At 44.5% G+C, this 25,454-nt stretch overlaps 1 protein-coding gene across 1 annotated transcript in view; it reads right to left on the bottom strand.

Moving 5' to 3' along the window:
* Positions 1–25,454, bottom strand: part of LOC126474755 (uncharacterized) — a 103,748-nt gene that overhangs the window by 7,994 nt on the left and 70,300 nt on the right. Inside the window, exon 4 of the mRNA XM_050102232.1 lies at positions 12,926–13,283. Coding sequence (XP_049958189.1) covers positions 12,926–13,283 — 358 coding nt within the window. The remainder of the gene's footprint in view (positions 1–12,925; positions 13,284–25,454) is intronic.

Raw genomic sequence — 25,454 nt, 5'->3', positions numbered from 1 at the left:
GATAATACCATTGGAGAGGCACATCCTTTCGTCTACTAATCGCACAGTTTTTCGGTGCCGTCGCAAAACACAGACACTAAACTAATTACAGTGAACAGAGACGTCAATGAACGAACGGACAGATCATAACTCTGCGAAAATGAAGAAAGTAAAATTTTCACTCGAGGGAAGACTTGAACCAAGGACCTCTCGCTCTGCAGGTGCTCACGTTAACCACGGGACCACGGCACTCCTGAAATTACCCTGTCCTCGATGTTGCATATGTTGCACATGGACTACTCAGTTTGTATATTTTGCTTATTTTTTCATAGCTCCACACAACTTCTTCCTGTTTTCTCGATTGATCTGTGTTCATGTTTTCAAGGCCTATACACTGTGCCAACTTATAACTAAATCTGAGGGGGGTGCGATGGGGAGGTTCCCTTGTCAGAATCACAAGCAACGCTCCGCGCTACACACGCACCGCGGATCTTCACCGGGAATATCGGCTAGATACCATCTTGCAGGTATTCCAAAAACTCTCCACACGACTGTACAGAAACACGAGACACTCGCGTAACCCGTTTATCCTATCTTGGGTAACTGCGACCACAACCATAGATGGAAACATAAGAGACCAAAGACACTATCGGCACGAAACTAAACATCTATGGTCCATAGCACGCTAACACGACAATACTGGCGAGCCCCTTCAACACAGCTACTGTAATATTCGCTATTTTTGACTTCATTAAAACAGCAAATACGAGTAGTTAATACTTTCAGCCAGAAGGCAGATACTTGTTTGTAAATAATGATTAATGTATAATGAGGAGTCGCATGGCGACTGTGGAATTTTCTAAATAATGTAATTCGTCGTCTTTGGGCGGCAAACAGAAAAATACGGATAGATATGCGATCCTTCACTATTTTGTTCGCTGGAGAACAAATGAAGCCTGGAGCGCTAAGAAGACTTGTACTGTTTTTCTGAAGTAAGACGGACGCAGATTTGTGGCAGTCTGATCTAATTTTTACTAAATGTATAAAAACGTGTATGTCTGAGTTGAGTGAAGTGTAAAGAACTGTTATAACTTACCGTGACGACGCACGAGCGACTCAAAGAAGACAATGGCTATATAAAAGAGCGCTAAATGGACATGATACGGACATAAAAATCTACCGTCATTGTTGTATTAAGCTTAAGGTACGATATATGTTTTAGTTATAATAAATATTTGTTCTGGGAATACTGAATCATTTAGCAGTGCTCATTCCTATTATCTCCTCAGTATTATTTTCATTTTAATTATGCATTTTGCTAATATTACAGACACCAAGATCAGCAGTCTAATGTGCGTGTTACATTGATAAAAAGAAAACTGTTTTATCGTCTTCTTGCATCAGCTTTAATATCGAATTTCCCTTTTGTGTGATGTTACAGTTGTTTTTGCGCCCTTAAGAACTTTCTGGTCCCTTAGGAAATTGTTTTGTCATAACAATAACTTCACAACCGGGTATGATCGTATCTACGATCATGAAGTAATTAGAAAGACGATAACGCAATTTCTTAATCAATAGTACGCTAGTTGAGACTGCCTCAAGCCACGCGAAACTGCAAGTAGAAACTATTCACATCTCATAATGCAATATTTTATGACAATGGTCAATCCATGATTCTTACGCCAATTGCGATTGATAAAACAGTAAGCTAAATCTCAATTTACAACTTTCCATTGAATAACAACATCACTTTTATTTTGTAACATCACACTTGGCGCCCGAACAGGGACTTGACCAAAAATTAGTTCAAATACTTGGAAAATTTTCTATGTGCTTTTGTTAATAAATGTTCTGTCGTTTAATGTACACATCATCTCTCTGTGAGAATGACGTAAAATATGCTGGTCAATAACGCAGTTTAATTACCGAGAGAAAAGAAAAGAAAAGAGACGTGAATTTGCTGAGACAACATAGCGGTAATCAAGCCATCAAAAAGTAAGTCAGAATTTTGCATACGCAGTGTAGTGCTTCAGTAGCAACGTTGCTTTTCCAAGTCGATCCACATCCTTTCTATCTCCTTCCCGCTATAGAAAATCTGCTTTATTTTATCTTTCAAAGTAAAATTATTCGTAGTCTGATAATAGAAATTATTTCTCCCCATTGTTAGTATAGCTGTATTACATTTTCAACATGGTGGATAGTGTGTGCAATTTGCAGTGAAGAGCATCTTCATTCATTTGTCTGAAACGTTTAGGTTCCATCTTGTCTTCTCGCCAGATAGAATTTCATTTGTTGCTCACGCGAGAGCGGTGCTCTTAGCGGACTCACCACGTCACTGACAAACGACGAAAGCCTTGCGTAGCACGTGGTTTACTGACGAAAATGGCAGATAGTAAACAGAGACAGGTGACAACAGGAGACGGGAGTGAAGACGTTAATAGTATCCCATACCCTTTACGATCGCGAACGGTAGGTTCCCGTGTGGAAACTGAACTAACCATGTCTGTAACAGGGGAAAGTGACCCTAAAGTCCAAATTCTTCCCGCTGCAGCTACAAATGACCTCGGTGCGTTAATGGAAATGCTGAAACAACAGTTTGACGCAGTAAATGAGACTATAAAAACACAAAATGAGACTGTTAACGCCCGATTAGATGCTGTAAGCGAATCAGTAAAAACACAAAATGAGACTGTTAACGCCCGATTAGATGCTGTAAGCGAATCAGTAAAAACACAAAATGAGACTGTTAACGCCCGATTAGATGCTGTAAGCGAATCAGTAAAAACACAAAATGAGACTGTTAACGCCCGATTCGATGCTGTAAGCGAATCAGTAAAAACACAAATTGAGGCTGTTAACGTCCGATTAGATGCTGTAAGCGAATCATTAAAAACACAGCTAGGCACAATCAAAACAGATCTGCGTAAAGAAATTACGGCTGAATTAAATACCCATTTGGGTGAGGTGCAAACTAAGATCAGTGATCAAATTCAGAAAATGCAGAAACAGGTGAAAAGTGAAATAGCTGAAGTATCTGGAACATTAAACACAAAAATTCAGGCAGCTACCAAAGAAATAAACTCAGTTAGAAATGCAGTATCTGACATTGAAGGTGTAGTGGAGGATCTGTCGAGGCAGATAGACTCAATCAATATTGAAGAACAGGTTAAGAGCACCGTGAAAGCACACACGGAGGCATTGTCGGAACACTACGGTGAATGGATAAAGGGTAAAGATATTTTTATCGAAAAGAAGGTCAGGGAGGAGCTTAGGGAGACTGTCAAGGATGTAACTTATGAAATCTTAGCTGCTCCTGGTAAGTCGGGAGACACAGTGGTTTCTGAATTGGGACAGATTCGGAGGACACCTACACGGGACCTTCCCGAGTGGAAGCAGCAAGTAGTGGACGAAGTCAGAATGCTGAGGAACTGGGTAGAAAATCCGCACACGCATACGCAAACTATAGGGAACAACTCTTTAGACGGTGACGAATGTCAGTCAACTCCTTATCGTTCACCGCCTGATTACATGCAAAACGACAGTCCTGTTGAGTCCCGAGTAGGGAAAATAAATGATCCGCCCACAATCGTGAGTTTAATGCAAGAGGAAAGTGTGATTAAGCATCGCACTTTTCCTGTTTTTCATCCGCAGAAGCGAGAAATACACCCCATCGTGTTCCTAAAGAATTTTTCCGGCATATTTCCCAGGAGCTGGACAGACAGACAGCGTATTCAGTTCGTCACTGGCTTTATTTCTGGTGATGCAGCATTATGGGGAACGGAAATGGTAGACACGTGTAGGAATTATGAAGAGTTTGAGAAAATGTTCTTGGCAAAATTTTGGAGTAATGGGGTACAGCAAAGATTAAGGAAGGAGGTGTATGGTGCGGAAATTTTCAATGAGAAGCGTGGAAGTCTCCGGCGATACTTCGAGAAGTATCTAGCAAAAATTAAATTCTGGGATTCTCCGATTTCTTCCAAGGACGTAATTATGATTCTCAAAAGCAAACTCCCTGTGTCTATTAGAGAGAAACTAGTAAATGTGTCCGAAGAAGACACGGATGCATTCCTTTCTGTGCTGGATTCCTTAGATTTAATTAGCGAGGATGTGCGCTCCAAGGTTGGCAGCGGCAAATTCTTCCCTGGCAACCAGCAGAATGCATCGCACGCGGACAACAATGCGCCGAAGGAGAGAGCGAGCTACTGCGGCCGCTGTTGCCAACCTGCCAGCCGTTATGAAAACGCAAACGGCAATAACTTTAAATGGAAGCAGAAAACCAATTAAAGTAATCAGCAGAGATACCACCCAATTTACAACCACCAGGTACAACATCAGTACGGAAACCCACCCTTTAATTCTGCGCCTGAGCAGTATGGAAATTCTCCACAAACGATTGGTAATTTTTCAAATGGGCCAGTGTACAATCAAAGTTATAGGTCGAAAAATAGCAAGTGGCATGGGCAAGGCGGAGGCCACCCAGCACATCAGAACAACTTTTCACAGAATAGAGGACCGCGGAACAATTTTCAAACGGTACCAAATGCGAACTTTCCTTCACAAGGAAATGATTCTGCCGGCAACCAAAAGATCGGGCGACAGCAGCCGTCTCAAGTATTTTATTCACAAGTGAATGCACCCAGTGGATTTTACCCCTCTACACCGGCATTTGTACCACATAACCAGCACCAATATGAAACAGAACAAACACTTAAGGCCATGAATGACAAACAGGTTAAACATCCTGCGGAAAATTAGAGGCAGCACCTTTCAGCCTCCTAGAGGTCGCTGCCGGTTCCAGTGGGGGCACTAACGAATACTCTGATTCTGAGTATGTTAATGCGATACGGTACGACCAAGAGACCGACTTACGAGATGACCTTGCACGTGACTAAGAAGCTCAAGACATTAACAACATTTATGATGAACAGGTCCAGGCTTCGATTAAGATTTCTATTGCCAACATTCCTTTCACAGCCGTTGTTGATACAGAAGCAAACATCAATGTGATGTCATCATGTCTCTTCAGACAGGTGTCTTCTGTTTCAAAAGTTTTATCATTGCCGATTCAGGGCTGCTCCATATCGGGAGCGACTGGTCCATTGAAACAAAGAGTTAGTTTACAGACACAGCCTCAACTGCAGATAGAATCTGTTTCGGTTTCCTGCCTCTTGCGTACTGGAAATTTCCTTGTGTGAACTGTTAATAATAAGTATTGTGTTGAACAGCGCACTGACTACATGGTAACGGCTACTACATGTAAACTTTAAGTATTAAATGTTAAGTATGGAAAAATTGTTTATAGTGATGGACATTGAACTGATATTTCTTCAACAAGCTGAAGCAGGAAATTGGGGTTGCACCAAGAATTTCAATTTAATTTTAAGTTAGTATTAAGAAAAAAAAAGTGCTTGCGAGGCGATTGCCCGGAGCTATATAAATATGTAAAGGTGAGAAATGGAGAAGGATGCGTAAATAAGCACTTCTCTCAAGGTACAAGAAGATTTATAGATTTATTTTTAGTAATGTAAGTACTTGAAGTTCTGTTGTAAAAGCCCAAATTACCTGCTTAAAAAAAAAAAAAAAAAAAGGTACATGTTCAAACAGTCCAGACAGTGGACAGGAGTAGAAGAAATAGCTTAAAGTTCAGTTAAAGCGTGCTGTTGAATGGAAAAACAAATGGTAACCCGCATGTGTTCACGCAAGGAGACAATAAGCTGTAGTAAACTAAGTTAGGTGAAATACAGTACAAATAGAGGCAAACCATGAAGCATCAATAATGTAGCGTAAGTACTCCACGAGGCCATTAACTGCTATGAAAGTAAACTATTTCCCTGTGATCTGAGCCCATTGTAAAGAGTATATGAGGAATGTTAGCTGACGAATTGATTTCAGTAGAATCAAGGTACTAAATAACCACACAGCAAGCCCCCTGTATCATAAATAAGTCCAAGTAAAGATCTTCAGAAGATTTGTAGTGTAATCTAGCGACCATTCAATACCCTAATTGAAGGCTAATCCAAAGAACAAGCAATTCAGTGATATTTAAACTTAATACTGACTATAACCAGAGTAAGACGTAGAAGTAGCAAAGCATGCTGTAATGAAAGACGTTGAAATTTATATATGTGCCTATGTTTATTATGATAATTTTATTTACATGCAGATTTTATCGCAAAAATGTCTCCTAAGACACTCCTCTTATGAAATCCATTTTCCTTGTGCCGGTTCCTTTTGATCCTGGTTCATTAACCCAGACCAAGGGTCGACTTGTAAAAGGCACGTGTGCTTCGAGGCAAAGCAGTGCTTATGAGAAATGAGACACGTAGCGTGATGAACTTCGCTAGCTTTGGTAATGTTTGTTATGGACCGGTTGCGTAAACCCAGTGAACTGTCGGTAATTCCATTCATGCGAAAAACAAAGTAGACACGCGTTACCCTATTTTTTTTTTTTTAAACAGAGAACGATTGCTGAGTACATGAAGCGAAGAGGGAGACCTATTGTTATCCAGTCTGCCCTCAAATATATAAAAAAAAAAGATTCAGCGTTAAATGCATACTCGTTAAGTAGTAGATATTCTGCGTGGCAGTAGAAAATGATCTTGGGTGCACTAAAGAATAAATGCAACGAGTGTTGCGAAACCTGTAGTTCTCATAATGAGGAGATGAGCACTTAAAAGAAAGTTTGAAAGAATATTTTTAGGTTCACTAGTGAAAGTAAACCTTGAGATATAAAGAGTCCATTCATAAAGCAGTTGTTCACTGGACTTAACAAAAGGAGTGACCATTAATTGTAAATATTAGCTCGTAAGTGATCTTTTGTAAATAGTAGAATATAAGTCTTTCTGTACCAATGGAGGAAACCTGCAAAATTGGTTGTTTTGTAAATGAACTCTATCGGCGAAGGAACTAAGCACGAATGCTGTGTGAAGATGCACACTAAAGTGCGACGTGCATAATAAAAGTAACTGTTCACTGTATATTAGTGGTAGTGTTGTACTGCAAGTGTAAAAAGAAGTCAAGGTTACGACAACAGGAGCAACGCAAAGTTCAGTGTTGTTCTAAGTGCAGTGATAGCTAAAACATTCGTCGTCACTTACCTGTGAGCCTCATGGGAGGCAGTTGACAGAGAAGTATGGAGGCAGCTTCAGTGTCCTGTTCCTCCTATGAAAAACGCGTGCGAGGTGTTTGTATCGATGCACTCGTGTGATACGAAGTTTACACACAAAAAAAAGGAGCACTCGACGACCAGCAGATCTGTTACAGCCTGAGCGCGAACGGATACTGAGTGTTGGAGCTCACGCAACACTGTGCAGCCGCTGTGAGTGGCTGACGTGTGGGTGACGAAACAATCCAAACTTTAAACTGCTAACCGCCATGACTTCCATCGTACATACTGGAGGAAAGACATTTGTACACTTGTGTGACTACATTTTCATACGTAAATTAAGCAATTTTCTTGAGTTGAAGTTAAGATGAGTGAGAAGTAGATTGTTAAATTATTCAGACCTTAAAGCCATTAATACCGGCACTCCTGAACACTGCTAAAATGAATTATAATCCTGTCTCTTGATGGACAAAGAAAATGAATGTGCACTATAGGAAGACCCTAAACTCCAGACCAGTCCCGAACCTTAACAAATGTATCCAATAGGTTGTAAGTTATACTAATAATTTTCCACTTCTTCTGTTTCATATTGTAAATAAAAACCCGGGAAGCCACTTGAATTCCTGGCACCACAGTGGAAAGGACAGATGTACTGCATGATGAACGCCGTATCCAGCTAACACAGAAAGTGAAAGCATCACGAAGTGTAGTGCTACGTTATTAAACTTTAATTGAACCACAATGAGTCAACAGATGCTCGAACATTGTCCACTCAAATTAGTGAAAATAAGCACTCACTGTACTCATGTATCAGTTGTTAAGCTCAAGAGAAAGTAATTTCTGAATTCTATCCCCTGAAGAGCGAAATGAACGTTCACTTATTGTTATAAGCAAATATGAACCAAACTTAAATATGCACATAAATGTTAATCTTGGTATTATGGAATGAAGTGACTGATGAACAAAGAATGAAAAACTTTATTTTGAAAAATGATAAATATCTGATATATGTTTATAAATGCGATTTCAATTTATGTACATAGTACGCCAGTAACATTATGTAAATGTCACACCAAAAATCACGAATATCTCATGAGGACATGAGGATCGAGGTAATCCTTCGCCATTCCCTCTCTCCTCATGGGAGGCAATGTGATATTCGCTATTTTTGACTTCATTAAAACAGCAAATACGAGTAGTTAATACTTTCAGCCAGAAGGCAGATACTTGTTTGTAAATAATGATTAATGTATAATGAGGAGTCGCATGGCGACTGTGGAATTTTCTAAATAATGTAATTCGTCGTCTTTGGGCGGCAAACAGAAAAATACGGATAGATATGCGATCCTTCACTATTTTGTTCGCTGGAGAACAAATGAAGCCTGGAGCGCTAAGAAGACTTGTACTGTTTTTCTGAAGTAAGACGGACGCAGATTTGTGGCAGTCTGATCTAATTTTTACTAAATGTATAAAAACGTGTATGTCTGAGTTGAGTGAAGTGTAAAGAACTGTTATAACTTACCGTGACGACGCACGAGCGACTCAAAGAAGACAATGGCTATATAAAAGAGCGCTAAATGGACATGATACGGACATAAAAATCTACCGTCATTGTTGTATTAAGCTTAAGGTACGATATATGTTTTAGTTATAATAAATATTTGTTCTGGGAATACTGAATCATTTAGCAGTGCTCATTCCTATTATCTCCTCAGTATTATTTTCATTTTAATTATGCATTTTGCTAATATTACAGACACCAAGATCAGCAGTCTAATGTGCGTGTTACATTGATAAAAAGAAAACTGTTTTATCGTCTTCTTGCATCAGCTTTAATATCGAATTTCCCTTTTGTGTGATGTTACAGTTGTTTTTGCGCCCTTAAGAACTTTCTGGTCCCTTAGGAAATTGTTTTGTCATAACAATAACTTCACAACCGGGTATGATCGTATCTACGATCATGAAGTAATTAGAAAGACGATAACGCAATTTCTTAATCAATAGTACGCTAGTTGAGACTGCCTCAAGCCACGCGAAACTGCAAGTAGAAACTATTCACATCTCATAATGCAATATTTTATGACAATGGTCAATCCATGATTCTTACGCCAATTGCGATTGATAAAACAGTAAGCTAAATCTCAATTTCCAACTTTCCATTGAATAACAACATCACTTTTATTTTGTAACATCACACTACTACTGACAACCCCAGATGCTCGACCCTCCGAAAAACAGGCAATCGCAGGGAAATCGTACCGTACACACCACGCAAACAAGCTACACACACCCCCTACACTGTGAGCTGTTCTATGACCATCACCCACTAATGTATGACGACCTTGAACTGTTACGAGGACGCTGCAGCTGCAGCAGGCCCTACAACGAGCACCCGCAAAGGCAAAGGTAACGATGCACGATACCTCGCACTAACATAACCACACCTTGCATGCACTGTCGCAGATAGCAAGCCGCTACTGCCCTTACTACCCGTCGTACTGTCGCAGAGGTTTTTTTTTTCCCTTGGTGCTTGCCTTGGCACTTTTGTCCCTCTGCCCTTACAAACGGCTACCCTTCGATCGCTTTCGTCCACTTTCTGTCTCCCACGGAGAGCGAGGTATTTAGACGTGCGGTCTCCCCCCATCCAGTAGTCCTCGGGAGGCTGTGGTGGTCCGGCCACGGGCGAGCGGTGGTGGGGATAGCGGCCGCCCCGGCTGCCGCGTTCGTCTCTCGGTGTGGGCATTCTGTCTGCGTCTGCGGCAGAGGATGTTGGCGGCCGCTCTCCCGACGAATTGCCGCTATCGCAGGGTTCCATGCTGCTCTTAGTTGGTATCCTTCATCCCTGCTGACCAAGTTGTCGTGAAGCCGTATTTCTAAGGATTCTTTGATAAAACTTTCCCAGAAGCCAGATGCTCGGCACAGCACCTTCGTGTTTTCGAGGTTGAAGGTGTGTTCTTCCTGTATGCTGTGTTCTGCTATGGCTGATTTTTCTGTGTGTCCTAGTCGCACACATCTGATATGTTCTTCATAACGCTTATCGCGAGTGGCCACCTTACCGTTAGGCTATCTGTGCACACTTTCTGGACTTCCAGGCCTCCGTATGCCGTTAATATCTACACCCCCACTGCTCGCAACATAACTTCTATTCTCGCAAGCAGGTTTATGAGACAATCGTATTCAACGTTAGTATTATGATCGTCGATATGTCCGTATAGGTATGTAGGAGAGGCATTTGAAAAGTCCATGAAAAGTCCGAGAGATGGCACCACTGGCGCGTATCGAGGTCATGTTTAGTTAGTAGCATCTTTGGAAAGAACGCACACCAAGTTTCAGCCATAATGGTCTATTTCTTTGTGTTTGGCATTCGTGTGAATCAAGGAAGTCGAGTGATTGTCAAAAAATGGACAAAAAAGAATTTCGTGTGGTGGTTATGCATTACTTTATGAAAGGCAAAACGCTTCAGGAGACTAAGGAGGAACTTGATAAACATTACGGTGACTCTGCACCTTCTATTAGAACAGTTTATAAGTGGTTTCAAAATTTTTGGAGTGGCCATATGGGCACAAGTGATGGTGAACGTTCTGGACGCCCCGTGGAGGTTACGACTCGAGAAATCATTGGTAAAATACATCATATGATGATGGATGACAGAAGAGTTAAGGTACATGAGACTGCTAGTGCTATGGGCATCTCGAATGGACGGGTACATCATATTTTGAATAAACATTTGGACATGAGAAAGCTATCCGCAAGGTGGGTTCCGCTATTGCTCACGCTTGACCAAAAACTGAATCGTGTGAAGTGTTGCGAGGATGGTTTGCAGCTGTTCAGGAAGAATCCACAGGGCTTTAAGGGTCGTTTCGTCACTGTGAATGAAACATGGATACATTACTATACTCCTGAGACCAAAGAACAATCTAAAGAATGGGTTACCAAGGGAGAATCTGCACCAAAAAAGGCGAAGACCATTCCTTCGGCAGGAAACGTTATGGCGGCTGTCTTTTGGGATTCGCAAGGGATAATCCACATCGACTATCTGTAAAAGGGTAAAACTATTACAGGTTGATATTATTCATCGTTATTGGACCGTTTGAAAACCGAGCTGCAAGAAAAACGCCGGCGGTTCGACCGCAAAAATGTCCTTTTCCAATACGACAATGCACCAGCACACACGTCAGTAGTTGTGGTCGGAAAATTTATGGAAATAGGATTCCAACTCGTTTCACATCCCCCCTATTCTCCAGACTTGGCTCCCTCAGATTACTATTTGCTCCCCAATTTGAAAAAATGGCTGGTGGGACAAAGATTTTATTCAAACGAGGAGGTGATTGCAGGAACTAATAGCTATTTTTCATACTTGGACAATACCTATTACACTACTGGCCATTAAAATTGCTACACCACGAAGATGACGTGCTAAAGACACGTAATTTAACCGACAAGAAGAAGATGCTGTGATATGCAAATGATTAGCTTTTCAGAGCATTCACACTAGGTTGGCGCCGGTGGCGACACCTACAACGTGCTGACATGACGAAAGTTTCCAACCGATTTCTCATACACCAACAGCAGTTGACCGGCGTTTCCTGGTGAAACGTTGTTGTGATGCCTCGTGTAAGGAGGAGAAATGCGTACCATCACGTTTCTGACTGATAAAACTCGGATTGCAGCCTATCACGATTGCGGTTTATCGTATCGCGGCATTGCTGCTCGCGTTGATCGAGATCCAATGACTGTTAGCAGAATATGGAATCGGTAGGTTTGCAGCAGCATGGATTATCAGCTCAGAACCATGGCTGCGGTTACGCTTGACGCTGCATCACAGACAGGAGCGCCTGCGATGGTGTTCTCAACGGCGAACCTGGGTGCACGAATGGCAAAACGTCGTTTTTTCGGTTAAATCCAGGTTCTGTTTACAGCATCATGATGGTCGCATCCGTGTTTGGCGACATCGCGGTGAACGCACATTGGAAGCGTGTATTCGTCATCGCCATACTGGCGTATCACCCGGCGTGATGGTATGGGGTGCCATTGGTTACACGTCTCGGTCACTTCTTGTTCGCATTGACGGCACTTTGAACAGTGGGCGTTACATTTCAGATGTGTTACGACCCGTGGCTCTATCCTTCATTCGATCCCTCCGAAACTATACATTTCAGCAGGATAATGCACGACCGCATGTTGCAGGTCCTGTACGGGCCTTTCTGGATACACAAAATGTTCGACTGCTGGCCTGGACAGCACATTCTGCAGATCTCTCAACAACTGAAAACGTCTGGTCAATGGTGGCCGAGCAACTGGCTCGTCACAATACGCCAGTCACTACTCTTGATGAACTGTGGTATCGTGTTGAAGCTGCATGGGCAGCTGTACCTGTACACGCCAGCCAAGCTCTGTTTGACTCAATGCCCAAGCGTATCAAGGCCGTTATTACGGCCAGAGGTTGTTGGTTGTTCTGGGTACTGATTTCTCAGGATCTATGCACCCAAATTGCGTGATAATGTAATCACACGTCAGTTCTAGTATAATATATTTGTCCATTGAATACCCGTTTATCATCTGCATTTCTTCTTGGTGTAGCAATTTTAATGGCCAGTAGTGTATTCGGAAGGCATCAACGAACTAGAACAGCGTTGGACGAAGTGTATTACTTTAAAAGGAGACTATGTCGAAAAATAAAAAGTGTTTACCCCAAACACGTAAGTAGTTCTTATTTTTGCACCGACTTTTCAAACGGCCGTCGTAATAGCTATTGTACAATGTCTGTTCCTACAGACATGCACGCCTCTTTTGGTCATCGTTGGCTGGGCTATATGTGCAAAGTTTAGCGGTGTGACTCACCTGCAGATCCAGGGACAGGCGCTGAGCGTGGTTGCGTAGCGCCGATTCGACGGACAGCCAGTTCCCGTGATTGAATGTCTGCCACTGCGGCGCCGCGTTGGCGTAGAAGAAGGACGCGTGCTGCTGGGTGTTGAGGATGAAGTCTCCGGAGGGTGCGAGGTGGCCGCGGCTCAGCGTCGACTGCGAGAGCATCTGGCTGGCCGCCTCCCGCGACCCCAGTGCCGCCGCCAGCGTCTCCAGAACGGCAGAGGGCGAGTACACTTTGGGCGGCGAGACGCCCACGTACAGCGTCCCGGTCTCGCTGCCCTGCGAGAACGACGGTCTTGCCGTCTGCTTCCGCCGGAATCGCTGCAACGACCTGTGCATACAGTGAGGGGGGCTCCATTAGATCCCTTTCATATATACGTATATACAGGGTGGTCCATTGATCGTGACCGGGCCAAATATCTCACGAAATAAGCGTCAAACGAAAAAACTACAAAGAAAGAAACTCGTCTAGCTTGAAGGAGGAAACCAGATGGTGCTATGGCTGGACCGCTAGATGGCGCTGCCAAAGGTCAAACGGATATCAACTGCGTTTTTTAAAAATAGGAAACCCCATTTTTATTACATATTCGTGTAGTACGTAAAGAAATATGAATGTTTTAGTTGGACCACTTTTTTCGCTTTGTGACAGATGGCGCTGTAATAGTCACAAACATATGGCTCACAATCGTAGACGAACAGTTGGTAACGTGTAGGTTTTTTAAATTAAATACAAAACTAGGTACAGTTGAACATATTATTTCGGTTGTTCCAATATGATACATGTACCCTTGTCAACTTATCATTTCTGAGAACGCATGTTGTTGCAGAGTGATTACGTGTAAATACCACATTAATGCTATAAATGCTCAAAATGATGTCCGTCAACCTCATTGCATTTGGTAATACGTGTAACGACATTTCTCTCAACAGCGACTAGTTCGCCTTCCGTAATGTTCGCACATGCATTGACGATCCGCTGACGCATGTTGTCAGGCGTTGTCGGTGGATCACGATAGCAAATATCCTTCAACTTTCCCCACAGAAAGAAATCCGGGGACTTCAGATCCGGTGAACGTGCGGGCCACGGTATGGTGCTTTGACGACCAATCCACCTGTCATGAAATATGCTGTTCAATAACGCTTCAACCGGACGCGAGCTTGTTCAAATGGTTCAAATGGCTCTGAACACTAGGGACTCAACTGCTGTGGTCATCAGTCCCCTAGAACTTAGAACTACTTAAACCTAACTAATCTAAGGGCATAACACACACCCATGCCCGACGCAGGATTCGAACCTGCGACCGTAGCACGGACGCGAGCTATGTGCCGGAAGTCCATCATGTTGGAAGTACATCGCCATTCTGTCATGCAGTGAAACATCTTGTAGTAACATCGGTAGAACATTACGTAGGAAATCAGCATACATTGCACCATTCAGATTGCCATCATAAAATGGGGGCCAATTATCCTTCCTCCCATAATGCTGCACCATAAATTAACCCGCCAAGGTCGCTGATGTTCCACTTGTCGCAGCCATCGTGGATTTTCCGTTGTCCAATAGTGCATATTATGCCGGTTTACGTTAGCGCTGTTGATGAATGACGCTTCGTCGCTAAATAGAACGCGTGCAAAAAATCTGTCATCGTCCCGTAATTTCTCTTGTGTCTAGTTGCAGAACTGTACACGACGTTGAAAGTCGTCGCCATGCAATTCTTGGTCCATAGAAATGTGGTGCAATCGATGTTGATGTAGCATTCTCAGGACCGACGTTTTTCAGATTCCCGATTCTCGCGCAATCTGTATGCTACTGATGTGCGGATTAGCCGCGACAGCAGCTAAAACAGCTACTTGGGCATCATCATGTGGTGTCACCGCCAGATACCACACTTGCTAGGTGGTAGCCTTTAAATCGGCCGCGGTCCGCTAGTATACGTCGGACCCGCGTGTCGCCACTGTCAGTGATTGCAGACCGAGCGCCGCCACACGGCAGGTCTAGAGAGACGTCCTAGCACTCGCCCCAGTTGTACAGCCGACTTTGCTAGCGATGCTACACTTACAAATACGCTCTCATTTGCCGAGACGATAGTTAGCATAGCCTTCAGCTACGTCATTTGCTACGACCTAGCAAGGCGCCATTACCAGTTTATATTGAGATTATTATTGATGTATCAACAAGAGCGATGTTCTCCAATTATGGATTAAAGTTAAGTATTACATCAACTACGTACTTTATTTGCTACTATTAATTCCCTTAACTGTTCCAGACCTCACGCCAGTCTGCGTGAGCTAAACGCGTGCCTTTCGGCTACCTCCGAGTGGCTTGGCTGTCTTGCCGCCGCCTACAGAATTCAAGGTAATGAGCGGCAGCCTTTATTATTATCGTGTGTCGGAGTGTCCACCTACCGTGTGATAGTGAAATTATTTCCCCGACGCAATGTGGCAACGCTGTCCTATGACGAAATTTTTTCTGCGTGGGATGCATATTTCAAAGAATCAGTCAGTGTAGTTGCAGAAAGGTATACCTTCTTTTGTACAAAACGTATGGCCAGTCAGACTAATAATGAGTGGGTTGCAACCTTGCAAGGCCTTACTAGGGATTGTGCTTTTGAGTGTCAATGTGGACTCCCTTATGCAGATACAATGGTACGTGATGCAATTGCACAGAACGTTTCTGATGTTTGTATACGAGAACAGATTTTGAAACTAGTCAATCCCTCCCTTCAACAAGTGATGGACATATTGGATAGGCAAGACACACTTGACTTTGCTCAGGAATCATTTGCAACTTCGCCAGCCGTTTGTCACGTTAGCCGGAACGCCGGGCGCGCTGCACGGAACAGTAAACAGCCCTCGCGCCCGTCTGCGCAGCTGCCGCCAAGCTCTCCGCTACGTGTGCCGCGCAAGCAAGCAAATGCAGTGCTAAAATCATGTCCGCGGTGTGCCACTAGACATTCACGTGACAATTGTCCGTCACACCAAGCTATTTCCTTTTTCTGTAATAAAAAAGGACATGTTCAGAGTGTTTGCCAGAAAAAGCTCAGAACGGACACTCACAACCATTCCAGGCCCTCTGCTTCGCGCCGGAATCGGAGTCGAACCACGAATACTCCGGCTCGTGGACCTTCGCCCATGGATATTCATGTAGTTAATTCCGCTCCGCCCAGTGCCTCTTTCTAACAGTGACTGTGTTCGTCCCACAAATAGTGTGCGTCGACATCGCCGGAAATCCCGTCAAGTCGCAAGTGCTTCTGTACCAATGTCTGTTCACGTTGCACGAGACAGTCGCTCTTGTCGTCAGCAGGACAATAAACTTTTTGTAGATTTGGACATTCATGGCAACGTGATACCATTCCAGCTCGATACCAGAGCTGCAGTTTCACTAATCAATAAAGACACGTACAAACAACTGGGCACACCTCCGTTGCATGCCGCAAATGTTAAGTTAAATAGTTACTCCGGTCAGAATATCCCTGTGTTAGGACAGTGCAGCCTTCTTGCAACATACAAGGGACAAACAAAACTTGTGTCATTTTACGTACTTCGTTCTTCTTCTGCAGTGAACTTGTTTGGTTTACATTTATTTCAGTTGTTTAACTTGTCTATAGTTAATCAGGTCCTATCAGTGAACAAGACTGTGCCTTCAGCCAGTGTTTCTCGTCTATGTGAAGAATTTGCAGACATTTTTGCACCGGGCCTTTGTTGCACTACGAACTATAAAGCACATTTGGAACCAAAAGTAAATGCGCAACTGGAATTTTTCAGAGCGTGCAATGTTCCCCACGTATTGCGTGATGAGGTCGCAAGAACATTACACGATTTGGAATCACAAGGTGTAATTGAGCGTGTGCAGGCTTCTCTCTGGGCTTCACCCTTAGTAATTTTGCCAAAACCTTCCGGAAAATTGAGACCTCGTGTGGACTTCAAGGCTACGGTGAATCCACAACTAGTGATTGCAACTTTTCCTTTACCCCGCCCGGAAGATCTTTTTGACAAACTGTGCCCAGGTAAATATTTTTCTAAGTTGGACCTAGCAGATGCGTACTTGCAAATACCAGTGGACGACGAATCCCAGCGCGGCTTGGTGGTTAACACGCATCTTGGTTTGTATCGAATCAAACGACTGCCATTCGGGTGTGCATCCGCACCTGCATCGTTTCAGCAATATCTGCAAACCGTTTGTGCCTCGGTCCCTACTGCAGCAAACTATCTGGACGATATTGTGATTTCCGAAAAGACGGAAGAAGAACATTTAGCCAATCTCCGAACATTATTTCAGGTCTTGCGACAAAATGGTCTTCGCTTGCGAAAGGACAAATGTGTGTTTTTTGCTCGTGACTTAACCCTATCTGGGACATGTAATCAATGCCCACGGCATACATCCCAGTTCCGAGCACCTCCGTGCCATACAGGACTTGCCTTCGCCGCAGAATCTGAAGCAGCTACAGAGTGTGTTGGGAAAAATCAATTACTATAACAAATATGTGCGCCACGCCTCTTCCATTTCAGCTCCGCTTCATCGCTTACTCCGTAAAGGTGTTCCGTTCGTCTGGACGACGGAATGCGAACGCGCCTTTCGCCAGTTGAAATCGGCGTTGCTTTCCACTACTTGCCTTTCGCCATTCGATCCCCAGAAACCCCTTTTGTTGATGGTAGATGCATCGGATTTCGGGATCGGTGCTGTGCTTGCGCACAAAGATGGATCTCATGATCGCCCTATTGCCTTTGCGTCCAAATTGCTCTCGTCTGCGCAAAGAAATTATTCACAGATCGAGAAAGAAGCCTTGGCTCTCGTATTTGGTATTACAAAGTTTCATGATTTCTTGTATGGTCGTCACTTTACCATAATCACAGACCACAAACCTTTGACATCGCTTTTTCATCCGAACAAGCCTGTACCTCCACGTACAGCGCAGAAATTCATTCGCTGGTCTATTTTCCTCTCGCAGTACCGCTACGATATCTTGTATCGGTCCACTGCTAAGCACGGAAACGCCGATGAGTTGTCCCGTTTGCCTGTTGCTGAGGATAGAGCATTCGATTCTTCCGAACTTGCTTGCATGTTCATTCATTCGGAAACCGATGATGTGGTCGAATCATTTGCGATTGATTTTCGTCGTGTGGCTACAGCCACAGCTGCTGACCCTGTCCTTGCTACCGTTCTGCGTTTTGTTGCCACGCAATGGCCCTTGTCAACGTCACGGATCGAGGATCCGTTGGTTCGCCGATTTTTTGCTCACAAGGAGAGACTTTTTGTTCGACGTGGTGTTTTGCTGTTGCGTTCTGATAATGATCAGTCCAGGGTCGTGGTCCCACGTTCGTTACAGTGCTCTGTCTTACGGCTTCTCCACCAAGGACATTGGGGTATAGTGCGCACGAAACAACTTGCTCGTCAGCACTGAACTTGGTTCGGAATCGATGCTGCGATTACGAATATGTGCTCTTCTTGCATGGCGTGTGCCGAACAACACTCCGCACCACCGCGGAAATTCTTTGCATGGCCGAAAGCCACTACCCCTTGGTAACGCTTACACATTGATTTTGCTAGTCCATTCTGGAATGCTCGATGGTTGGTTGTGGTAGATTCATTCAGTAATTTTCCTTTTGTTGTCCGGATGTCTTCCACGACGTCTTCTGCCACCATCCAAGCGTTATCCGCTATCTTTTGCATTGAAGGTCTTCCACAGACTATTGCTTCCGACAATGGCCCACAATTCATGTCCGCAGAATTTCAGTCATTCTGCAAGCCCAATGGTATTCAACATCTGACATCCGCGCCGTTTTCGCCTCAGTCAAACGGTGCCGCTGAACGATTGGTCCGGACTTTCAAGTCACAGATGTTGAAGTTGACAGAGTCGCATTCTCGGGAGGACGCGTTGTTGCTCTTTTTGTCTTCGTATCGCTCTCAGCCCCGAGATGGTCGCTCGCCGCCTGAGTTGCTCCATGGTCGTCCTCATCGCACCTTGATGTCTTTGCTACATCCGCCGCATCAGGTTCCTGTGCAGCGGCAGCCACCTGCTTTTGTTCCAGGCGACGTTGTATACTATCGCAACTATCGCGGTTCACGGCGTTGGCTTGCAGGGCGCATTCTTCGCTGCCTCGGCCGCGCTATGTGTTTGCTTTTGGGGGCCTCTGGTGAGGTGCATCGGCATCTCAATCAGCTGCGCCTCTGTCGTCGCACGGGTTCTGCCGCTCCCCGTCTGCTTTCAGCGACGGTGCCGTCCGGTCAGCGCCCTGGGGACCAATCTACTGGCTCGCCTCATCCCCAGGTGTTACCGACGATGCCTTCCATTTTGCCCCATGGCGACGCGCCGCCGCCGCCGCCTGTTCTCCCGCCGGCGACGCCCGAAGTGGACGCTTCGCTGCAGCCGCCAAGCACCTCCCTGGGTCACGCGCCGCCGATCGCTTCCCGTGACCAGCTGTCCTCCGACATGGACCTCTTGCCCGCTCCGGACCACATGGCGTCTTCGCCCGTCGGGTGCCCAGCCCCGATGGAGATCGACTCTTCGGCCCCTCCTGTCTCTCTACGGGCGCATACACCGCATGTTGGCGTGCACCCTGGACTAGGTTTTCAGGCGTTTCCTAGCTCCCTCGGACCGAATGGCAGGGTGCGGGTGGCACAGCCTCGCCTGTTGTTAGGCTCCCCACCTCGTCGCATACGTCAACATGGGGTCCTCCCCACGGCGGGCGGAAGCCTTATAACACAACCGTACGCCGATTTGCGGGGGAGGAATCTAGTGTCACCGCCAGACACCACACTTTCTAGGTGGTAGCCTTTAAATCGGCCACGGTCCGCTAGTATACGTCGGACCCGCGTGTCGCCACTGTCAGTGATTGCAGACCGAGCGCCGCCACACGGCAGGTCTAGAGAGACGTCCTAGCACTCGCCCCAGTTGTACAGCCGACTTTGCTAGCGCTGCTACACTGACAAATACGCTCTCATTTGCCGAGACGATAGTTAGCATAGCCTTTAGCTACGTTATTTGCTACGACCTAGCAAGGCGCCATTACCAGTTTATATTGAGATTATTATTGATGTATCAACAAGAGCGATGTTCTCCAATTATGGATTAAAGTTAAGTATTACATCAACTACGTACTTTATTTGCTACTATTAATTCCCTTAACTGTTCCAGACCTCACGCCAGTCTGCGTGAGCTAAACGCGTGCCTTTCGGCTACCTCCGAGTGGCTTGGCTGTCTTGCCAAGTCACTACACATCATTTGTTGCAGATTGTGGTTGACGTATCACACGTTGCTGAACACTTCCTGTTTCCTTAAATAACGTAACTATCTGGCGAACGGCCCGGACACTTGGATGATGTCGTCCAGGATACCGAGCAGCATACATAGCACACGCCCGTTGGGCATTTTGATCACAATAGCCATACATCAACACGATATCGACCTTTTCCGCAATTGGTAAACGGTCCATTTTAACACGGGTAATGTATCACGAAGCAAATACTGTCCGAACTGGCGGAATGTCACGTGATACCACGGACTTGTACGTATGCGACTATTAACAGCGCCATCTATCACAAAGCGAAAAAAGTGGTCCAACTAAATCATTCATATTTCTTTACGTACTACACGAATATGTAATAAAAATGGACGTTCCTATTTAAAAAAAAACGCAGTTGATATCTGTTTGACCTATGGCAGCGCCATCTAGCGGGCCAGCCATAGCGCCATATGGTTTCCCCCTTCAAAGTAGACGAGTTTCTTTTTTTGTAGTTTTTTCGTTTGATGCTTATTTCGTGAGATATTTGCCCCCGTTCTTATCAATGGACCACCCTGTATATGTACATAGACAAGGTATTTCCGTAAGAGCGTGCAAAATGTAACACGGCTTAGAGAATGCTCCACTGAACAACTTGAGGTACGGAACATAGGGTCGGAGAAGCCAGCCTAAGAAGATATGGAAGTAGATCTGTCTCCCCCTTTGTTTAGAATTCCTGTTTTCCAGCTTATTTACAACTAACATGTGTACAAGTTAACACCCACTTTGCTGTTTATTCATATGTACATTCTTGGCCGGCCCTGTAGGCGACAATCTCATTGGGCCACATCTTCTACGTTGCCGTCTGAATGGCCACCTGTAGTTGAGTTTCGGGCAGAGAGTTCTACCAGAGTTGTTGGAGAACGTACCCTTGGCTGTGCATGGGAGGATGTGGATACACATGACGGTACACCGCCCCACTTCAGTGTAGATACCCACAACCATCCTAATGCTGTATTTCCTAGTCGCTGGATTGGAAGTGGAGGTCACCTGACCTGAGTCCCCTTGATTATTTCCTATGGGGATATCTAAGGTCACTTGTGTATGAAACCCCAGAGGATACAGAGACGGAATTAATTGCCAGAATTGAAGCTGCCTGTGGTGTGATTCGAAACATACCAGGGATATTTGTCAGGGTGCGTTACAATCTTGTTCGCTGATGCCATGCTTGCATTGAGGTTGATGGCCGTCAGTTTCATCACATTTTGTAAGATACATTACAAATAGTACGTTCATTGTGTCAATGATGGTATTTGCAGTTAACTGTAAATAACGTAAATAAAAAAGTACACAGTAAAGTGATTTTATTTCTATTATCTCCTTAAACTGGTTTCTCCGACCCAAGGTTCCCTATTTCAAATCGCTCAGTGGAGCATCCTCTAAGTCCTGTTAAATTTTTGCGCGCTCTTACGGAAACACTCTGTGGAGATCTTTATGCCTACATAATGGTATCTGTCACATGTGCGCCACTAGTCTCTCAGAACGAAGTGTGTCGTTCATATGGGTGTGTCTTTTCTTTTCTTTATTATGTTATAAATAAGTGGCCACCTGCGTAACCCCCACATCCTTGTTACAACATTTACCCTTCAGTGCATGACTGCAACGAGTGAATGTCAGTTTTCGTGAGAGTAGCCAGTAGCTGTCTGCTAAAGTAGTTTTTTCTCCACTTATGTCAACAGCTTTCGCGGATGTAGAAGGGCAGAGAGGTCTAGCTTGGTAGTCAGAGCTGGTACAACACCATACAAAAGAGTTAGGTTGGCGTGTAAGACGTCTGCACCTTTTATGCCCCCCTCCCCTCCCCACCACAGAAGTGGCGGAACCGGAGAGGGGGGAAGGGAAGAGTTACTGCATTGCTGGAGCCTGGTGAGTACGGACTGATATGTGGACAGTCCACAGATGAAGGCATTTGAATTATTTAATATTTGAATTTCAATCATTTTTATGTCAGTTCCTTTGGTGGTCAGGAGTAATTATGCTAGTTATCGTGGAAATAATTTCATGTGCAAATTTAATATCATTCTTGAGTTGCTGCCGTACTGCGGTCACGAAGTGGGGCCGAGGCTGTTTCCCAGATAAGTTATTGCAATATGACGATGTATTACTGTATTATAATTTTTAGTTTTTGATATTGTCCGTTAAGGACAAATCGTGGTTCCTTTTATTCTGAAGGAGGTTGGGTTATCCCAACTGAAACCTAGGTAAATCTAGGTAAACGTTGCAACTGAGGCTGTTGTTAATTTAAAATTAATACTAGAAATGTGGTTTGACATCCACAGAGTGCCTGAGTCGTATGTACAGCTCTTCCTCTCTATTTCTGTAACACACTTATGCTTCTTGTTCTGTTTTCTAGTGAGGTAGTTTCAAAGCGTGGTGCAACGCTGACATAATACAACATAAATCAGTGTTTCAGCAGTATCTTACGGTTTGGGTTTTTTGTCTTTACATCACTGGCTCAAAGCAGAGTAGCAAGGCGCTGAGATGCCACAATGAGAAATGGATCATTAGCCCCGACGTCATCGTTATATCGCTACATCTCCCTCGAAGTTTTGTGGGCAGGGTAGAAGAAAATCTGCCTAAGATAACATTCCGAACCGGCAAGAGCAGAAATATGGACTATTATAGAGTTTATAGCTCAAGGTGGAAGGTAGTAAAGCACCCGTGGTTAACTAAATACATCTGTAGTATTGGGGGACTTACGAAGGAAGATACGCACGAGTCGGACAGGAAACTGCATGCGAGAAAGAAAATATGGCGAGGGACAAAATGTAAGTGTCACTTCGCGTCACTAATGACTTACTCCACTGAGAATAACAAATTCAAGAAACTCAAAAAGTACTGAGCCGGGACTAACGTGCTGGAACGAAATGCTTCCGAGTCCACTGAACCAACCACTTGTAGGGGCTGGAGTTGGGTAAGAATTCCATGCAGGGAAGGGCAGATGTGAGTTACGAAACGTTTCAGGCAATAACAATACAGTACTTACGTCTCGTAGAATACTCATTACTCAGTAACGAATACATACGCTACGCAACAGCCCTAGAGTGAACCCAGGCACCGAAATGGACAGACTTGCCTACAATGGAACTCAGATTACGCCACATTCTCAGTTAGTACTGTGAACTCAACGGTATTAACTGGCGATATTACTCTCCTTACGATCAACAAAAAGTTGCCGAGGACGCTGGCACATTGTTTCCATAGTGTACACCGTAACTCTCCAACGACAGACTGGGTGGACCATAATACTACTTTTGAGGTAAAAAACTGCCTAGGAAATTCGTCGTCGCCCAGAAAGATTCTTGGATAATACTTAAAATGTTTTCCCTTAGACTGTGCGGGAGCTCCTCCTTTCAAGGGAGCACGGGAAGACGCCTTGGGTATTCGTTTTCTGGAAATTGTCTTAAATGATTAATTATGTCATTTTATGCTCCTAACATGCTTTTCCTCCTCTTGAATTTCAGTAATCTTCTATAAAAACGGAAATTAAATTCAAATAATTTGAAAGCCCCCTCAAACGCTCCATTCGAGTAGTGTGATGCCTGTGACGTCACTTGCTAGTTCGCTGTTCCTACTGTCATAATGCTAATTCACAGTGATGTCCTGGTTTGGGATTTGCGTTCCGGAAAATGGGTTACAAACGGTGTGTAGTACAGTACTGTACAAATACATCTATAGAAACTACTGAAAAGTTGTTTGTGACTGTTTCAGTGAGTGAGAAGATGCATACATTGTGGTTGCACTGTACCAGTAAGTTGCCAGCACGTCGACACACAAGTTAACTTACTTGAGACTGTGTTGCAATGTGAAGTTAACATTAACCTACCTCATAAATACCCTCTCCCATTGTTACAAGGAAGGACAGCGCCATTCAACGAAATTAAACTACTACTGAAAATTGTCGTTTTAATCCAACTACACCTCAGTTCTTCGGCAGCTGAGTTGTTAGAGCAATAGACCGTCGTATTTTATGAGTTGATCTCCATGGACCGCTGGTTCGAATCTATTGTCTACCATGGAACCACAATACTGGCTGCTAGTTGCAACACGGGCGGGACGGCAGGAATGGTGAGCACAGCATGAGACTACGGAACGTAGTAGAACTGCTTAGTCGACAAAGTAACTCACTACAGTGCTAGCGGTGTCCACACAAAGCAGAGTAATGGCAATGATGAACAAATCAAACATTGCACTTTATCTACAGCAATAGTTGCCGAAGTTGCCATTTCGTCAGGAAGGAACACGAGGAATTTCGCTGAGTGAGAAAGAAGTGGTACATGAAATGTTAGCGTTTCTGCAAGATGAGGCAGCAGAATGTGTGGTGTCGTATAGAGACGGGGGATCCGCTTCTGAACTCATTCATAGAGTTGAATCTTTCAAAGGAGTGAACAATCACTGATTCAGAAAAAAAAGAACGGTAGCTCCAAACGTTTCCCCACAGCAGAAAAGAGAGAGAGAGAGAGAGAGCGAGAGAGACGGAGCACATCAGCGGGGCCTCTGCTGGTCAGAGCACACTACACGCCACACAACACAGCCAGCGCCGGCCTCTGCCCTGCTTCTACCTTGGCTGCCTGCATTGTGCAGTGCCCCATTGGATTTTGTGTTTCACATATGCCCTGCTGTCTCTGTGTTTCCTCTGCCGCGTGCAGTGTCTGGCGCAGCTTAACTTAGCATCGCACTCCATCGGCGATCGTTTCAGTCGCACGTCCTGCCCTCTGGGCAGTTGATGCGAGCAACAGGACAGAGAGCCTCCTAGCGGAGAACATAAGAACTACTTGCAACAACCAGCTCACAAGAGAACGGACGATTTGTCTCGGAGCAGGTGACTGATGGCCGTTCACCGCTCCCCCCACCATCGGAACTCGCCCGCTCAACGCTCATCCCACCGTTATCGACTCTAGCCAGACCGTTGAGCAAAGCGACTCAGGTGTCACTCTGGTCTCTGCGGTCTTAGCTCACGCAGTAATACAGCTCGCGGCTCGACCTGCTTGACTCAGCGCCTCTGCATCGGAGTTCGTCTCTACTGGATATTGTTCTTCGTAGTAATACCGCTATGTATATTACATTATTATGTTATGCATACATCATTTGTTTTTATTTTATTTTTATTTGTTTATCTTTTCAGATTATATTCCTGACGACTCCTCTTACTATAGGATTTTTATTATGGACACTCGAATTTACGCTTTAATTATGAGCGAACCGATAAACGTATCGCAAAATGTGA

Source organism: Schistocerca serialis, chromosome 4 (assembly GCF_023864345.2).
Source record: "Schistocerca serialis cubense isolate TAMUIC-IGC-003099 chromosome 4, iqSchSeri2.2, whole genome shotgun sequence".
NCBI classification, from domain to species: Eukaryota; Metazoa; Arthropoda; class Insecta; order Orthoptera; family Acrididae; genus Schistocerca; species Schistocerca serialis.
Note: the sequence above shows the minus strand (reverse complement) of the source record. Positions and strands in the feature narration are given on the sequence as shown.